The 16,552-nt window shown below is 45.1% G+C and overlaps 1 protein-coding gene across 1 annotated transcript in view; it reads right to left on the bottom strand.

The window, feature by feature from the left end:
* The window catches only part of PAMR1 (peptidase domain containing associated with muscle regeneration 1), a 77,279-nt gene extending 74,895 nt beyond the window's left edge, over window positions 1-2,384 (bottom strand). The window contains exon 1 of the mRNA XM_066635909.1: window positions 2,181-2,384. Coding sequence (XP_066492006.1) covers window positions 2,181-2,259 — 79 coding nt within the window. The 5' untranslated portion in view covers window positions 2,260-2,384. The remainder of the gene's footprint in view (window positions 1-2,180) is intronic.
* Between the last annotated feature and the right edge of the window lie 14,168 nt (window positions 2,385-16,552).

The following is a 16,552-nucleotide window of genomic DNA, read 5'->3' as shown; positions in this document are numbered from 1 at the left end:
CATATCTGTCAGATGTTATATTGCCACTATAATATATACTGACATACACTTTTGCACCAGTGCACGTTCTAGAGCAGTCCGCAACACTGTCCCAACGTTCCATGTTTTAAATTGATGATACTACAGTGGTTCTTGCACTTCCTCCTGTTTACTTATTTACTGATGCAGTCACTTTGTTTGCTTTGCGGGGCAAATTCTAAAACAAGTTTTCAAATAGATGTCCTTGGAACTCAGAACCTTAAGCAATGTGTACCATAATTGATTTCCCCATGAAAACAGATATCTTGTAGGGAAAAAAATGAAATGAAGAAAATGTAAATTGTCAGTTGCATTTTCATAAGGGTTAAAAAAAAACTAATTTGTATAACTCTATGCCCCTCAAAGGTCAGTACTACACCCCTATGAGGTCTGCACCCTAGGCAGCGGCTTAGTTGGCCTAATGACAGCACCGGCTCTGCTTGTGGCTCAAAAGTTGGAAGGATATTTTAATTGTTCCTCAAACAACTGTGCAGATCCACCGCTAGGTCTGTACTAGCACATTGCTTTGGCAGGAAGGCACAAGCCTAAACAACAGTGAAAATAAGACAGTAAGAGGAAGCTACTAATCTACTTTCTGATGACTAACACAGAGTGTACTACCTGGACTACTCTCTTGCGTGCCTGCTGCAAATGGGATCTTAACCCAAACATAGCTTCTGGATTTGTGAAAGGCCTAGAGCAGTTTCTGCCAGCCCTGGGGAACTGCTCAGGAAATCCATTCTGTTTGACTTTAATCCTTTCAAATGGAGCAGTAGATCTGATGTATAACCTCACATATGGAGTTATTTATACACATTATGAGCTGCAGTGTTTGGAATGCCACAATGTTTACTTGGTGACATGTGATTTTATCATCACTCCTTCATTTAATGAGGCAGTGGTAGGCAGTGACGTCTGTGGCTGACATCTGTCCCTTATTGGGAGGGGTGTCTCTTATTTGAAATGCCATTCCTTAGTCCCAAACTTCTGAGTCCCACAGAATGCAGCACATCCTTCATTTTCATATTAACAAATTTCCATACGTTATTGGATTCCTTATTTCAGACACCACAGCTTTAATCCATTTTTGCCTGGCCCACAGGTGTACACACTTGGTCCCTGTAGCATATATGCAAAATTGGACAGAAATGGCTTAAGCTGTCACTCACTTTTGAAAAATGGATCAAGCTTCACCACCTGTCTCTCAAAACTGAAACCTGGGAAAGACTGCAAAGGACTCTGGGAGTGGGACCATGTTTTAAGGTCTAGCCTAGGCTTCCACCACAAAGCAACCATTAACTTGCTACATTGTGCCAATACAACTGCACTTTGAGAGACTCCCGGCAAATGTATATTTACAGGGTGGGGGAACAGTTGTGACATTATCTCGAGACGCATTTTGGACTCTGGGTGTCTATACGCAAAAAGTCAGTCTAAAATAGGGACATCTGATTTTAGCAAGTAATAGACAGTATTTGGCAGACACAAAGCACAGGATCCACTTTTGGCTTTTGTTTTCCTGGTCTTCCTGGCCACTTCTTCCTTTGGAGTCAGTCTGGAAAAGAAGAAACTCCCCTTTGCCAAGCCAAACAAATGACACTCTACACATCAAGAACTTCAGTGCCTGTTTTCCCTCACCATTTCCTAAGCATCTGGCTGTTAGGAAAATAGAGAAGAAGCAGGCTGCTGAAATGTGTCTTCCTGCATAAGCAAATATATACCTATCAGTGGTTCTCAAAACTATGGGTCTGTGGCCCACAAGTGGGTCATGACCCAGTTTTTGCTGATTTGTGATGCTGACAGGGCAGATTAGGCTATGTGCATCAAGGGTTAAACAGCTTGGGGGGGGGAAGCATTGTTGCCCCATCACCATCCTAGCTCAGAGGCTTGAGTGGCTGGTAAAGTGAAACTTTTTTTAAGGTGGGTCCCCATGCTAAAAAGTTTGAGAACCACTGATCTATCCTATTTGGGGGAGGGGGAGAGTTGCTCAGAAGCTATTGTGACTCCATTCCTCTGGATCACCCCTAAAAGAACCTCTCCCCCCCCCAACAGATAGCTACAGAAGAGCCCCTTCCCTGATCCTGCAGGGCGAGACCCCCATCGCCCTGGGAAGGGAGGGGAGGCGTGCAGAGAGAGCAGTTCAGCTCGCCTACTCACAGTACCTCTGGGTAAGCAGGAGAAGAAGAGCAGCTGCAGGAGGACCGCTCGCCCCAGGTGTGTGCAGGGCGCCGCTGCTTCCATGCTGCCCGGGCCAGAGAGTGGCTCTTGCAGGCGGGGATGTGCGGGTTTGTTTTTGACCGGGGCTCCAGTGCGAGGCTCTCAGATTTCAGACCTCAGCATCAGCGGGGGGAACTACCTTCCACAGACTCCTGAGCCGCCCAGAAGCGGACGGCGAAAAGACGTCACCCCCCCCCCCCCCAGGGCTCTCAGCTGCTCCCTTAACCCTTTCCCGGCCCCGGCTGGGAAGCCCAAGCTGCAGGCTCCAGGGCGCTTGGCACCTCCAGGGGACCCAAGTCATCCGGAGGAAAGGAACTGGGCAGTTTGGGCCCACACAGTGAAAACCCCTTTTCTGTGCTTCTGCGGGAGTCAAAAAGGAGGATTCTCTCTCCCCCCCCCCCCGCCCCAGCATCCGTTTTCTATGCCAAGGCTTCGCTTTGGAATAGGTGAGGAGAAGAAGCTGTGTTTCTGAGCATGTGCAGAGTTCCCCTTTGTTCCCCCAAAGTTCCCCTCTCCTGGGGGGCTCCCAAGGTGACCAGATGTCATAACCGCAAAAGAGGACAAGGCACCCCAAAATGTAGGAGGACATCCAAGAAAATGCCAGATGCATATGTCAGAATGCCAGATGCAAGGGAGGGCACCAGGATGAGGTCTCTTGTTATCTGGTGTGCTCCCTGGGGCATTTGGTGGGCCGCTGTGAGATACAGGAAGCTGGACTAGATGGGCCTATGGCCTGATCCAGTGGGGCTGTTCTTATGTTAAAAAAGTAGGACATGACAAAATAAAAGCTAAAAACACCACCACCACCATCATAATTGTATTTATAAACCACTTTTCAACAAAAAGTTCACAAAGCAGTTTACAGACTAAGGGCCCAATCCTATCCAGTTTTCCAGCGCTGGTGCAGCTGCCGTGCAGCCCCAAGGTAAGGGAACAAATGTTCTCATATCTTAAGGAGGCCTGTGTGACTGCTGCCTCACCACCCATTGGCACAGCTCTATCGGCACTGGAAAACTGGATAAGATTGGGCCCTAAGGCTGTGATCCTAACTAATTTTCCAGCACTGACATGAGGGCACTGCAACTCTGAGGTAAGGGAACAAATATTGCCCTACCTTGAGGAGGCCTCCATGACTGCCCCCCAACTGCAGGATGCAGCACATGCCCCACCGGCACAGCTAAGCCACTGCTGGAAAGTTGCTTAGGATTGCACCCAAAATCAAGTAACTCAAAACACTCATATATTGATTTCATGTGCTTAATTTAAACACTATATTGCTTATTATTAAATTTAAAAGTATATTCCATATAGTTTGTTAAGTACAAGAAGGCTATGTGTTGCCTGCAAGGGCCTACTTACAGGGAAAAGGAGAACACTGAAGTTCTTTTCCAGGACATGAGGCTGAAAAAGAGGGCATGTCTTGGAAAAACAGGACATCTGGTCACTCTGCCCTCCCATAAGAGTGCTGTTTTTTTAATGGAGAGATGGTTTGTGACTTTTAAGAACAGGTGGAAATTTAACAGGCAATGCTTCCCGACACAGAGATACTGAGGGAGGCTTTCTCCGTTCACTTGTTGAACTTCTGCCTGCTGTGTAATGGTTAAAGGCACAGATAATTAAAAGGAGGTAACTCTGCCTTCAACACAGCACACCCCATTTAATCAGAGGGTAGGAAATAGGACTTCCAGGACATGTGGTTTTGAAGGATTTTGCCCTGACAATCTTCATTCATTCACAGCAATGGATAGGAACTCTCAGGTTTGCAATAAATATGTTTTGTCTTCTTTTTGAATAGGTGTTCCATTCCTTTTGTTCCATGGAGTGAAATGTCGAGGTGACTTGCAGACACTCTACAGTACATCTTCCTGAAAAGGTATGCTGTGGTAAGATGTGATGGACCTCAGTTTTCATTCTGCACATGTCAGGGAATGAATGCAGTCACCTAGTCACTGCTCAATACTGAGCCATCATGTGAAGGATTTTTGAATACCTTGCCACTGCTGCGGTCATGTGTCCAGTGATTGGGGAAAGTACATAGGCACTGGTGTTGTCAGAAACGTTATTGACACTGTGCAGTTAAAAGGGCATATTAGGTCACGTATATTTGACAATGCCTGATTCTCTTGCTGTACAGTCCTACTTTCCTTGGAGGAAGGATCATAGTGCAATGGTAGGGTGTGTTTTGTAGGCACAAGGTTCTAGGTTTGAATCCTGACCATCTGTAATTGAAAGAAGCTGAGAAAAACCTTCTGCAGAGTTTGGAGAACTGCTTCCGGTAGGAACAGACAAGAGTGGGCTGGCTGCCAAAGCACTTTGTAAAGCTGACTGCTTACTTATAGGAGGGCCGTTCACTCATTTCACCCTCACATGTTCAGGTAATGCATGCATGTAGAAATGGGGCTGTATGAATGGGCCAACCTCAGAGTTGGGGATATGTCAACCACCCTCCCACCCACCAGTGTTCATACTTTGGATGCTATATGCATATGCCCTTCACATGAACGTCAAGCATGTTGACATCAAGGGCATAGTACAGGTATGTACATGGTCTTGTTTCTCCTTCCTGCATTCTCCGAACAGGGAAGGAGAAAATGAATTACCAGCTCTGATAAGGAGCGTTCAGCTGAAACTTTGAAAATGGCATTTCTGGATGGGCAATTCATCTGGACGGGTGAAGCCTGCGATATTGCTGCTTTTCAAAGAAAACAGCCTTCTCTGAACTGAAGATGGAGTGAGTTAAGAGTTTCTAACTAGAGTTGTCAAAAGTTGGAGGAAATGAAGGACTGAACAAGTTGTTCTCTGAGAATCAGTTGCAGTTTCAGCAGATTTATTGTATGGCCTGTTGAAGAGGTACCTATTTGTCGCCACTGTGCGGTGCTTGTGTGTATGTATATTGTAAAGCAAATAATTACAAGACGCCATAAGTCTCCAGCATTCTCTCATCTGAAGGAAATAACACCTTCTAGTACTACAATGGGGAAAACATTAAAAAAAAAGTTCTCCCATGTACCCAGACAACATGCCTCTTCAGTCAGGGAGGATCTATTAGCCACAGAGACTAGTCTTCTCATCACACAGCTCAATTGCACAGGCAGTGTTGTTAGTGCTGCAATGGAGGTTCAACCTAGAGCTGAACTGTCAATTGCTTATGTAGTGTTCCAGAATACACGTGCCATTTTCCCACCGAGAGCTCCTGAACAAATGAGGCTGATTGTGCAAGCCAAACATTTCCGCCACTGTGTCATTCTCTCTGCAAGAAGAGACTATCTGTGAGCCCTGAACTGTTCTGCACAGGGATAAGAACTTATGAGAAACCCTGCAGGATCAAGTCAAAGGCTCATCAAATCCAGCATCCTGTTCCCTGCTGTGGCCTATCACTTGGTTCTGGAAAACCCACATGCAGGAGAGAAAGGCATACCTCTTCTTCCATTGTTCCTCTGCAATTCATATTCAGAGGCATGCTGCTACTGAAACTGCAGGTAGTGCATAGCAAACATGACAATAGCCATCAGTAGACCTGTCCCCCATGAATGTGTCCAATCCCCTTTTACTCCATCCAAGCTAGGGGCCATCATCACAATATGTGACAATGAATTCCATAGGTGAATTATGTGGTGCATGAATGTGGTTTATTCCTAAATCTCCCACCAATTTGTTTCATTGGATGATCCCTGGTTCTGGTTTTGTGAGATGGGCAGAGCAATCCAAACACTCTCGAGCTGGTGCACCCCTCCCCATGCTGTTTCCCTCCAAGTGTCATGAACATGATTTAAAGCACATTTGCACTGACTCAGGAGTTGGCTGGCTAAAGGAGGTCAAATCCAGCCCTGGACAAGGTGAGTCAGTGCCATTCTGGGCACAGGGGGTGGGAGAGGTGGCAGGAGGACCGAATGGAAGCAGGAAGGGGGGTTTTGGAGCAGGGGAGAGTGAACCAGGAGGTGTTTCAGGCCCAGGAAGGGATGGGACCAGCTGCAGTAGCCCAACTTCTCACTCCTTGTCCCAAAAGTCTTGCACCAGTTTGGATTTGCACCAGAAAATCACTGGGGCAGATCCGAATAGCCCCATAGGGGTGGCTGAGGCTTGATGCAGCCGCCTTGGGTGCCCTTCGGGGAGAAAGGTGGAATACAAATCTAATAAATGAATGAATGAATGCAGAGCAAGGGGAAAATATCCCCTTAACCCAAGGTGACCTCCAGTCACCTCCTAACCTGCACTGGATACATAGCAGTCCAGCTGGTCTGCTTTTTCCAGCACAGGTTAGGATTGTGCCCTTAATCATCATGACTAGCAAGGCATCAAATTGATCAATTTGATGCGCCAGCCACCTGAGATGATCTCGAAGCACCTGAAGTGAAATTGCTGTAGAAGTGCTGCGGACTCCACAACACAGAGAGGTAAAAAAGGATGGCGTTTGCACAAGCTGGTGGATGTCTATGTGTATTGTTAGCAAAGCCAAAATCAATTGGTGTACCTCCTCAATAAAATGCTTGGAATTGTTTTTTAGATACCTTGCTGTGTTGGCCGACTGTTCTCTGAATGAGACCAAAGCTAATATAGATTTCACCCTGAGTGCCAAAACAGTTCTGGCTGCTTTGCCCATGGCAAGCCTAAGGAAATCACTGAGCAAGAGGAAAATCAAGGAAAATGAACTTTGCTGTGAACCAGAAACATATCTATATCTCAGAAGGGAAATTAAATTCACATGAAATTCAGGCCTCAAGCTGAAACAGAAGCAACCATTTAATGAAAGATGATCACTAATTTTTATTTCCCTCTTCAGCATGCTATTGCAGTTTTGACGGGGCCCTTTCAGGAGGGAAACGGCGACATGATGCATGTCTATAAGCTACCACTTTTAAAGGAAATACCAGACTGTGCAGCAACTGATGAACAGTTTTTACAACTGACTTGGAGCACCGAAACAAAGAGCCTGCTCTGCCCCTTTGACCTGCAGGCTCAGCCACAAGTGTGCACAGTGCAATGACCCACATTTATGAAGCTCTGCAGGGTTTTATCCACATTCCTTCAGGAGCACTTAACGGCAAGAGCACCATGGTGCACTTCATCTGCACTTAGCTATGCGACCGACTCACGTGTCTCCTAAAAAGTTGCGCACAGAGTGGTCACCGTGCCGATGCTACATTAAATGGTCCTACTTTTAATGCCGCTTTAAATGGCTTCCCAAAACATCTGCTATTCGTGCATGAAGACTCACCACTCAGAGTTTTTTTTTTTTCAAACAGCCACAGAAATGGTCCCAGAATCACATGGCAAGCTGTACACAAGCAGCATGCCCAGCTGGAGACATGCAGCCACCATGTTGGAGACATGCAGCAAATGGAGAGCAAATGCAAGCAGCCTCCGTGTGGCACCTCTTTTACCTGCCATAGTTCTATGGGCATGAACTTACTCCACAGAAACCATAGTGTGCCTTTTTGCAATTCGGAGCAGCCCAGGAGCCAAGCTTTAGAGCCCATTTCTATTGGTGTTGTCTGTCTCATTCCCTGCTGATGCAGCAGCACCAAAATGGCTACTGCTGCATCCTGGGGGGGGGGGCAGTCCAGGAGCTCTCCTGGAATTATCCTTCCCTTTCCTGGGGGTAAGTCTCCACGGTGTGTCTGTGTGTGTGAGTTACTCAGATCTGTGATAGCTCAATAGCTGGCACAAGTCCATGTGGAGCTGCACTGCAGAATCAGGACCAGGAAGGGTGTTAGGATTCGGCTCCTGCCAGACCCACTTCCTACCCAGACCCGATATACCTGTTTCCCACCCCATCACGGCCCCGTTCCGCCCTCCCCCGCCCTGTCACTGCCTCATTTTACCCTCCTTGCCCCTCTGCCCTTCTGCCATCCCCTCCCACCACCCCTGCCATCTTATCTGGATCAGCAGGCAGCTCCATGTCCACAGAAGAAAGGCTATGGGCTTCCCACCGGCATCTCTAACAGCCTGCTAAGTAGCACGTTGCTGGTGCACCTTTTATGACTGGCTTACAGCACTCAGTACCAGCAAATAAGGCACGAAGACAGTGGCCGGTAAGTATAGGTTTGGACTAAAGGGTAATGTATTAATTTTTTTTAAGTTACCATACATTGATAGCATCAATTATGAATTATAAAACCATAGAATTTCTAACACTATTAATGCTGAGTATAATAATAATGCTTTACTTGTTTTTCTTTAGAAAATATGGAACCAATTATTATTTATGATTGCAGTTCAACTTCTAGGCAGGTGACCGTTGAAAAGCAGCCCGATGGATGTGAATGCTTAAGGAACGCAACACATCGTATGTGTCTTACTTGATGTCTTGATTTGACTGTACTCTTTGGGAGGTTTGAAATCTCTCCTCTGTGTACACTCTACAAAGATCTTTTACTGTGGCAACACGCTTCAAGTGAAGAAGAAGAAAAAAAGCAGGACAAAGTTTGTAAGCAGTTTCAAAGATAAATAAAGGTGGAACACCATGTTTGGCTAAAGGGTCAAAGAGTCCAATCCCCAAACAAAAGAAGGACCCAACCCCACCCAAATCAGCAGATGTCAAGAAAATAGTGCACCACAAGCACAAAGCCAGTGTCTTGCAGGAGGGACTGCTGGAGCAATGGAGCCTAAGCCACTATTAGTATTAATATTATTAATATTGTGTATTATGGGGGAATAAATTACCCTGGGTCTAGGGCCTTAGCTAATGGCTCAGAAAAGCTCTTGGCAAGCCCAAGGTGCTGGTGGCAGTGCTGGGTTCTGTGCCAACTTGGGCCTCTGCCTACCCCCCCAGCACTGCCACCAGCACCTTGGGTAGAAAAGGTTTATACTGTGTAAAGGCTGGAAGAACAACTTTAAATAAAAGCAGCCTTGTGTCAATGGATGATGGCAGTGAGGATGCAGCAATGACTAATGCCAAGGTTATATAAGGCCACTAGCCAATTCTGACTGGGGGGAGTCTCCCTCCGCCTCTAAATATGGTGATGACTTAGACTATGACAGAATTTATCTGTAATCATTCAAAGGAAATGATGCTGAGCGAACACATCTCTAAAGCGTGTGCTCTAGTTTCTTGTTAACTTTAGCTGCATTACATGTGATCCATTTGCACATCACATGTTCATTGGTTCCATTTGTGGCACAAGATCTATTCCCTGGTCCACACAGAGATTCCTTCATCTGTTCCCTGAATAAGTCATTATTTGTCCTGGAAAAGCACATGAAGGATCTCCACAACAGCATCCTTTGTCACCAAACACAAACACATTGAGGTTTTAAAATTTGCCAAGTCGCTACATTTATATATTGTGCATAGGTTGTCTGTACATGTCAAACATACCAGATGTGCATACTGATTGGTTTGGCCATCAGACTGCTAAATGATTGATTTGTTTGCCATTCATGAGGCAAGGTTTGTTTTTTTTTTTCTCTAACTAGTCCAACTTTGGAAAAATTTTGTTTTCCCAGCAACCGCACTCATCATTTGGTTTTGTGATGATAACACTGGCATGATGCATGTCCTCTCCTTGTTGTGTATGTGAGTTGTACATTCCCTCTCAAATTAATGACTTGAATGAGTACTCAGGAATCAGAGCATTGCTCTGCAAATTAAACATCCTTTAAAAAAACAAAACTAATCTGTTTCAGCAATCTATGAACATGTGCCGACCACCTCCAAAGCTGACTTTTTTAAGGGTCTAGGCAGAGGAATGCAGACTGTTCAGTCATTAAATACATATACAAGAATTCAAAATATTCTCAATTTCAACTACAAACTGAAGGGGGCAAGGCAGCTTTACTTCATAGTAGACAAGTAGATTTCCAAGTAGATATAGATTACAAACTTTTTCTGACCTGCGAAGCATGATAGACTACCAGGAATAGAGGAGAAATAGTTATAACTCTTAGATTGGCCTCCTGACTGACCTATTTTTTCTTTACAATGTTGTAAGAGAAACAGAATTGTCTGCTGGAGATTCTTTCAATAAGATCATGTCGTTCAGCATGATTCAGGACCTGAAAATTGGCAGTCAATAATCTCATAGCATGATCTAATCACATTTGGTATTTTCAAGGATGGGGTGCAAGCAGAGAGGGAATAATGAAACTGGCAGAGAAATAATGGTTTCAAGTCTGGCAAGGCTATCGATGCTGTAACTATCTCTATGGAAATCTCATCAAGGTTTTTTTGGAAGGCAGTTTCCCAGATTTTTTCCCCCCTCCCAAATATTTAGGTCGATAATATTACTTGACAGAAAATGCTGGCTTGGTCTTGGTGGCGCAATATCCGCTGATCTTTCAGTGCTGTGTTCCTTCCATTAGTGCTTTACGTGCAACTTTTCAAGTCATACTTCAGTACAACTTATATTTCAATGGGGTGTTACCAGCAGGGTTTTTACAAATACAGTGCTCACATGGAGAAAAACAATCGTGTGTAGGGTCCTGGTGTATTGGTCAGTGGTACTTCTACGCAATCCATTGGTGAAAGGATAACTGAAGCAAAAATATAAGTGCGCCAAAGTTTACTGAGAAGTGCTCAAGAACCAAAACGGGGTTTGATCTGGAACTCACGATACTAACCAGCTTGCTCTTAAATTATGCAGGGGGTATCATCATTAACATGCACATGCAATGGAGCCTTAAGAAAAGCTGTTAGGAGGAGGAGAAGGGAGGAGACTGGAAATCCTTGAAAGAAGAAGGCACAGAGTGTGGGGAGAAGGCACATATAGTAGATAGATTAGTTGGGCTTCCCAGAGGAACCTGGGAGAAGGAAGGGAAGGTTTTAGGGTGTCAAGGAGTAAGAGGAGAGAAGGAAAATGGGGAAGAGTTAGGGAGAGAGAAAAGAGAAAAGTTTGGTCAGGTCACACAGCAGCAAAAGTCTGCAGCGGAAAACTGCTCTCAGTATACAGAACTGAGGGCTACGGGCAAGGGGTGAGCCTTTCAGGCTGTGAAAGCACGTCACCCACTTGCAGTGGATGAGCTACTTTCTCCCACCAAAAAACACTCTTGACTGATGCCATAGGCCATCTGGAGCAAAGATGTTAAAGATAAGGCCTGCAGGCCCATCAGCATCACCACCAGCTGCTGTCAGCTGCTGAGCTGGACTGAGGTGTCATTTCTGAAATTCTGAAATTCCTGTTTGAATTTTAAAGTCCCACAGCATCTTCATCTTCTCATTTCTGACACATTTTTCTGACTTGTGTTCCCACCATTTTTCTATGGATGGCACTGCATACTTTTGACATAAATTCAAGTGCAATATGGTAGTGACTATATAATCTCTAATGTACAAACCAAGGTTTCTGTGGCCAGAATTATCATCCAGAGAATACATTTTTGGGTTCCCAGGCCACAATAAAAAAAAAAAAATCTAAAAAGTTCCTGATGTTTCACCCCAACTATGTGTGGTTTTCTCAAGGAATGGTCAAACTGTCCTATCCCAAAACTATACTGGGGCAAAACGTCAGGAACATTTTAGATTTCTTTGCTTGTGGCCTGGGAACCCAAAAATGTATTCTTCTCTATATTTTATAATGTCGTTTCTTGTAATCCAACGGTGTGATCTTACTGCATTTGCAACTAATATGGTTGATGGTCTCCTCCTTTTCTTTACATGGTCTACATTTGCTATCATTTGAGATCTTTTCAGCTCTTGCCTACATTACATTCATCTATAATGTCTATTCTTTTCAGCAAATATAAGTGCTTCTGTTTCTCTTTTCAGTGTTCCATTTTGTGACCCAGTTCGTTTTCTTGTCCATTTTGTCTTCTATATTCTTGACATACTGGACATTCAGTGGTTTGTTGAGCCATGCTTCTAGCCATTTTTTCATGTATCTTTTCTATATGCATCTTTGGTTTTGTTGACTTTCATTAAGTTTTCTGTACAAATAGTGCAAATGTTGTTGTTGTTGTTGACTTTTAGAGATCATGGGCAGAATTCAGGTTGCTTCTTTCCGTGTGCCCATAGGCTTGTGTAAGGGCTAGTTGAAAGAAGTACAAAGCCCTCCTGAATTGGCAAAATGGGTTGCATGAGACCTTGGAATGTGTTCTTGAGAGGGCAGACTTTTATCATTTAGCCTAAAATGTCAAAAGGAGCTTTGTAAATTAGGCAAAGGCTATAGGATGGCTGAGCAGATGCTGGAACACTAACTAGCATATCACTGCAAAGAAGCCTGAGTTAATGTCTCCAAGCAATCATCAAAGGCAATGCCGCGGAGAGCCTAGGACTGTAATCCAGGGTTGAGTTTAAAAGCCCATGAAAGACAGATGCAAGATCAAAATAGGAGAAAAAGGGTCAGAGCTTTCTCATCAAATGAAGTTAGTACAGCTGGTCATTGCCATGACCTGGAGTTTCAGAAGAACTCAGTTCCCATAGATCTATGCAAGAAACTAAGAAATGGATGGAAAAAAATATCAGTTTTTTTGTGGCAATGATTCATCTTGCCAAAACATCTTGACAAGGGTAAACATGTAGGAAAGGCAAATATTTCCCAGTGAATGAAGTGTGAACTCCCTGGAACTCCCTGGCCGTGGGTGTCTCATACGGTCTTTGAAGTGAATTGAGTTCTGTGCTTTTTATGGTTCTGCAGTGATACACTATAGAATTCTAATGTGTGTCACTTGTCTTTCTATAACAAACTGATCAAATAGTTAAGAATTCAAACACTACATTCAAATACTAAGATACACACACACAAGTCCTAGTGCGCTCTCTTTACTAAAGATGAAACTACTCATCTGGGTCCATTTCATGCTCTCCTACATTTTCTTGAAATATACAAAAGAGCTACTTGTTCCACTGTAGGTCGTCTGTGCTTTCTGTAGCCCCTAGATCTGGTATTCAGGCTAAATCAGGCTGCCTTTAAGACTAACCCTAACCCCCTCCCTGCCCAGTTTTGCCCCATTTTGCCCCCTGCTTGCCCCCACCACTGTTTTACTTGCTCTGGCTGGTGGCTGGCAATCTGCTGGTGGACTGGGAGTGCTCCTAAAATGACTGCCGATTAAGTGCTGCGCACTCCGTCGGCAGCTATTTTGTGAATGTGGAACTCACTTCCACTGTTGCAAAAGGCTGCGTGTGACAGCTCAATCCCCAATGGGACTGGGCTGCAAGGTCAAGCCCTTATCCCAAAGTGCTTAGACTGGAGAACACAGAAGAGCCAGGGAGTTTTATGTGGAGAAGATACTGTGTTGTTTTCTGATTTGACTGATAATGCGGGCACTGTTGTATGTTGACAGAAACACATTATTGTTTGCTATTTTATTATAACATTTAGCCTCAGGTCTAATCACAGAGATATTCTAGCTTGCTCTCTTGGTCTCCTCTAGTGGGATTAGCTGCACCCATCATTTAACAGTTTCTCTGGTTTCTTTTCCACCCATCTCTTAAAGGAATTCACAGACATGCTTATTGGAGAGTGACCTGACTTCCAGTTTAGCAGCTCCATTTCCCAGTCTTCTGGTTTTACTGAACAACCTGGAATTTCTCTTTTTGACCATTTTTATGGTGCAGCAAGAAGTAAAAAAGTGGTGTCTGTAATTCAGGGGTCAAGCTCCAGGGCGCCTGACAAGACCTGCATATTGGAAGCTGTCACACTCCACCACAAAGTGAGAGGCGAAAGCACTCTATGCAGCATATTTTCTTCTTGATGGTCTTTCCCCCTTCAAACAAAACCATTTCCTTACTCAAAGAATTGGCAGCATAGTAACTATTTGTTGTTTTCAATTATTTGTTTCTCATTTCATGGATTTGGTCAACTGCAATTCAACCACATGACCCCTTGCCTTACTGATAGTTGTTGTATATTTTTTTCTTGGTAATGTTAGTAATTTGAGCATATTAAAAACCACAGGCATGTAAAAAATGAAGTTGTGAAGAGTCACAGCTGTGAGGATAAGCTCCAAAACACAATTGTCTCAGTTTGGTGCTGGTGCAATTCCAACGAAGCCTTAGGTCACATTCACATGTGATGCTAACAACAGATCTCAAACTTAGCAATTTGTGCCCCAATAACTGTGACAATGTGCCCCATTAAAACCAATAGCAAAAGGTTAACATGATTAGCAGTGCAATTTTATGCATGTCCATTTAGAAGTAAGTTCCACCAAGTTCAACAGAACACACTCCCAGGTAAGTGTATATAGGAGTGCAACACAATATGTCTCATTGCTTTCAGTGGAACTTTGTATCACAACTAACTTTAGTGTGGGGTCTGAGGGGGGCAGTGGGAACAACAACCCTCTGTCCCAGGGCCTCTTGGCCCTAGCTCTTTCCAGACTTGTCTTGCCCTGTCCCTCTGGCTACACATGCAAGGAAATGAGCATCAGAGGTTCACTGAGCTCTATTGTTGCCCTTCCAAAGTATGATTATAGCACAATCCTAAAATTGTGCTGGGCTGGTGCAAGTCCCTTGTGCCGGCCTGATAGTGTCTCAAATGTGCTTAAATCATGTTTGCACCTCCTCAGAAGTCAGCCGCGCTGGCACACAGAGGTGTGCTGGCCTGTGGAGGCCAGTTCCAGCCTCCACGGTGACGGTGAAAGGTGAGTCCACGTCGGTCAAGCTCGGCTAGCACAGAGGTCTGGGAGGACATGGGGAAGGTGTGGGGAGGGCGGGACCATGGGCAGACAGGGGGTAGGCAGGGTGTGGGACCAGGATCTGACCCTTGTGTTGGATCCTATCCGCTTTCCCGGGCAGCCCAGATTAGCTCTGGGCTGCTCGGATCTGTGCCACCTCTTTAGGTGGTGGAGATCTGAGTAGCCCTATTGGGGCCCGCAGCAGCTCTCCCTGGGGTAAGGGTAAGTGATTCCCCTTGCCCCGAGCTGAGCCGCTTTTCAGCCCCAAGTTCCCTGTTCCAGCTCAAGTTAGGATTGTGCTGCCCAGATCTCAACTACAACCCGTCAACTGAAGGACTTCAGTGCCTCACGGACAGTACATCTGAAGTCAGTGCAGGCATGCTGTGAGGCAAGGGATGGGGAAGTTAGCTGAAGTATTTCCAGAATCAGAGAAATATTAAGCAACAACCAAATCTGGGTGAAATATTTCCCAACACAACAGGAAATGGTTCAAGATGTACCTCAAGAAAGGACAATACTTGGAGAGATCTCCAATGGCTTTAGGAATGGGCATGCATCTCCTGAGCCCTGTTTTAAGACAAATGGAGAAATGATTAGCCTGTCAAAGAAACAACAAAAGAACATTTATACCTGTCACTCCACACAGGAACTGGAAATAAATGGAGGGGGATTTTAGTAGAGAAGCAAAGATTCCGTTGCATGGAAGAAAGATTCTCAACAAGATTTAAGGCCCACTCTTGGATATAGTGAAAATTAAGTGGGGGGGGGGGAGCAGTGTATGTTAAGAGCGCATATTGTTTTTCATCACAGGTGTAGCAATGCTATCAATACTGGTTGAACAATCACCCATTCCCATTTCTAAAGCAAAACATTTTATGGTTTTGGCAAGCATACCTAGGTTGCAATCCTATCCACATTTACCTTGGAGACAGCCCCACTGAATACAGTGAGACTTACTTCTGAGTAAACAGGCGTAGGGTTGAACAACTAGTGGACTAGCAGCCCAATCCTATCCCCCACCACCTACCACCATGCAGCAAACTAAGGGCGCAATCCTAACCCCTTATGTCAGTGCTTTCCAGCACTGGCATAGCTGTGCCAGTGGGGCATGTGCTGCATCCTGCAGTTGGGTGTCACTCACAGAGGCCTCCTCAAAGTAAGGGAATGTTTGTTCCTTTACCTCAGAGCTGCATTGCCCTTATGTCAGTGCTGGAAAGCAGGCGGGGAGGATGTGTGTAGAAGACGCTCCTGGGTTGGGGGAGGGCGGGGGATAGTGGCCCTGGGGGCAGGCGGGTGGGGAGCTGGAGGCGGGGCTGGGATCCAGCACTTATGCCGGATCACAACTCCCATTCCCAGGGAGTTCGGAACAGCTTCAAGCCACTCCACTCTTCTCGGACTTGTGCCACCTCAGAAGGTGGCACAAGTTCAAGGAGACCCATGGGGCAAAGGTGCCTTATTTGGAGGTAAGGGGAAAAGTTTCTCCTTGCCTCTGGCTGAGTCGCTTTGGACCTCTATCCTGCACTAGATACAGTGCAAGTCTCTTGGCTTGCCTGTTCCAGCACAGGATAGGATTGCACCCTTAATTGATTTCATTTGTAATGTTTATAAGCTGCCTGTCATTTTCTTGAACTATGTGTATCGCGTGCATATATGTCTTTAAGAAAAGAAATGAAACTGTATGGAAGATTTACAGTGTGCGCACTGAAACCTGAGGCAAAGTCCGCGTATTCCAGTAGCCTATTAAATCCCTGAGCAACAGACATTC

Source organism: Tiliqua scincoides, chromosome 1, assembly GCF_035046505.1.
Source record: "Tiliqua scincoides isolate rTilSci1 chromosome 1, rTilSci1.hap2, whole genome shotgun sequence".
NCBI lineage: Eukaryota > Metazoa > Chordata > Lepidosauria > Squamata > Scincidae > Tiliqua > Tiliqua scincoides.
Note: the sequence above shows the minus strand (reverse complement) of the source record. Positions and strands in the feature narration are given on the sequence as shown.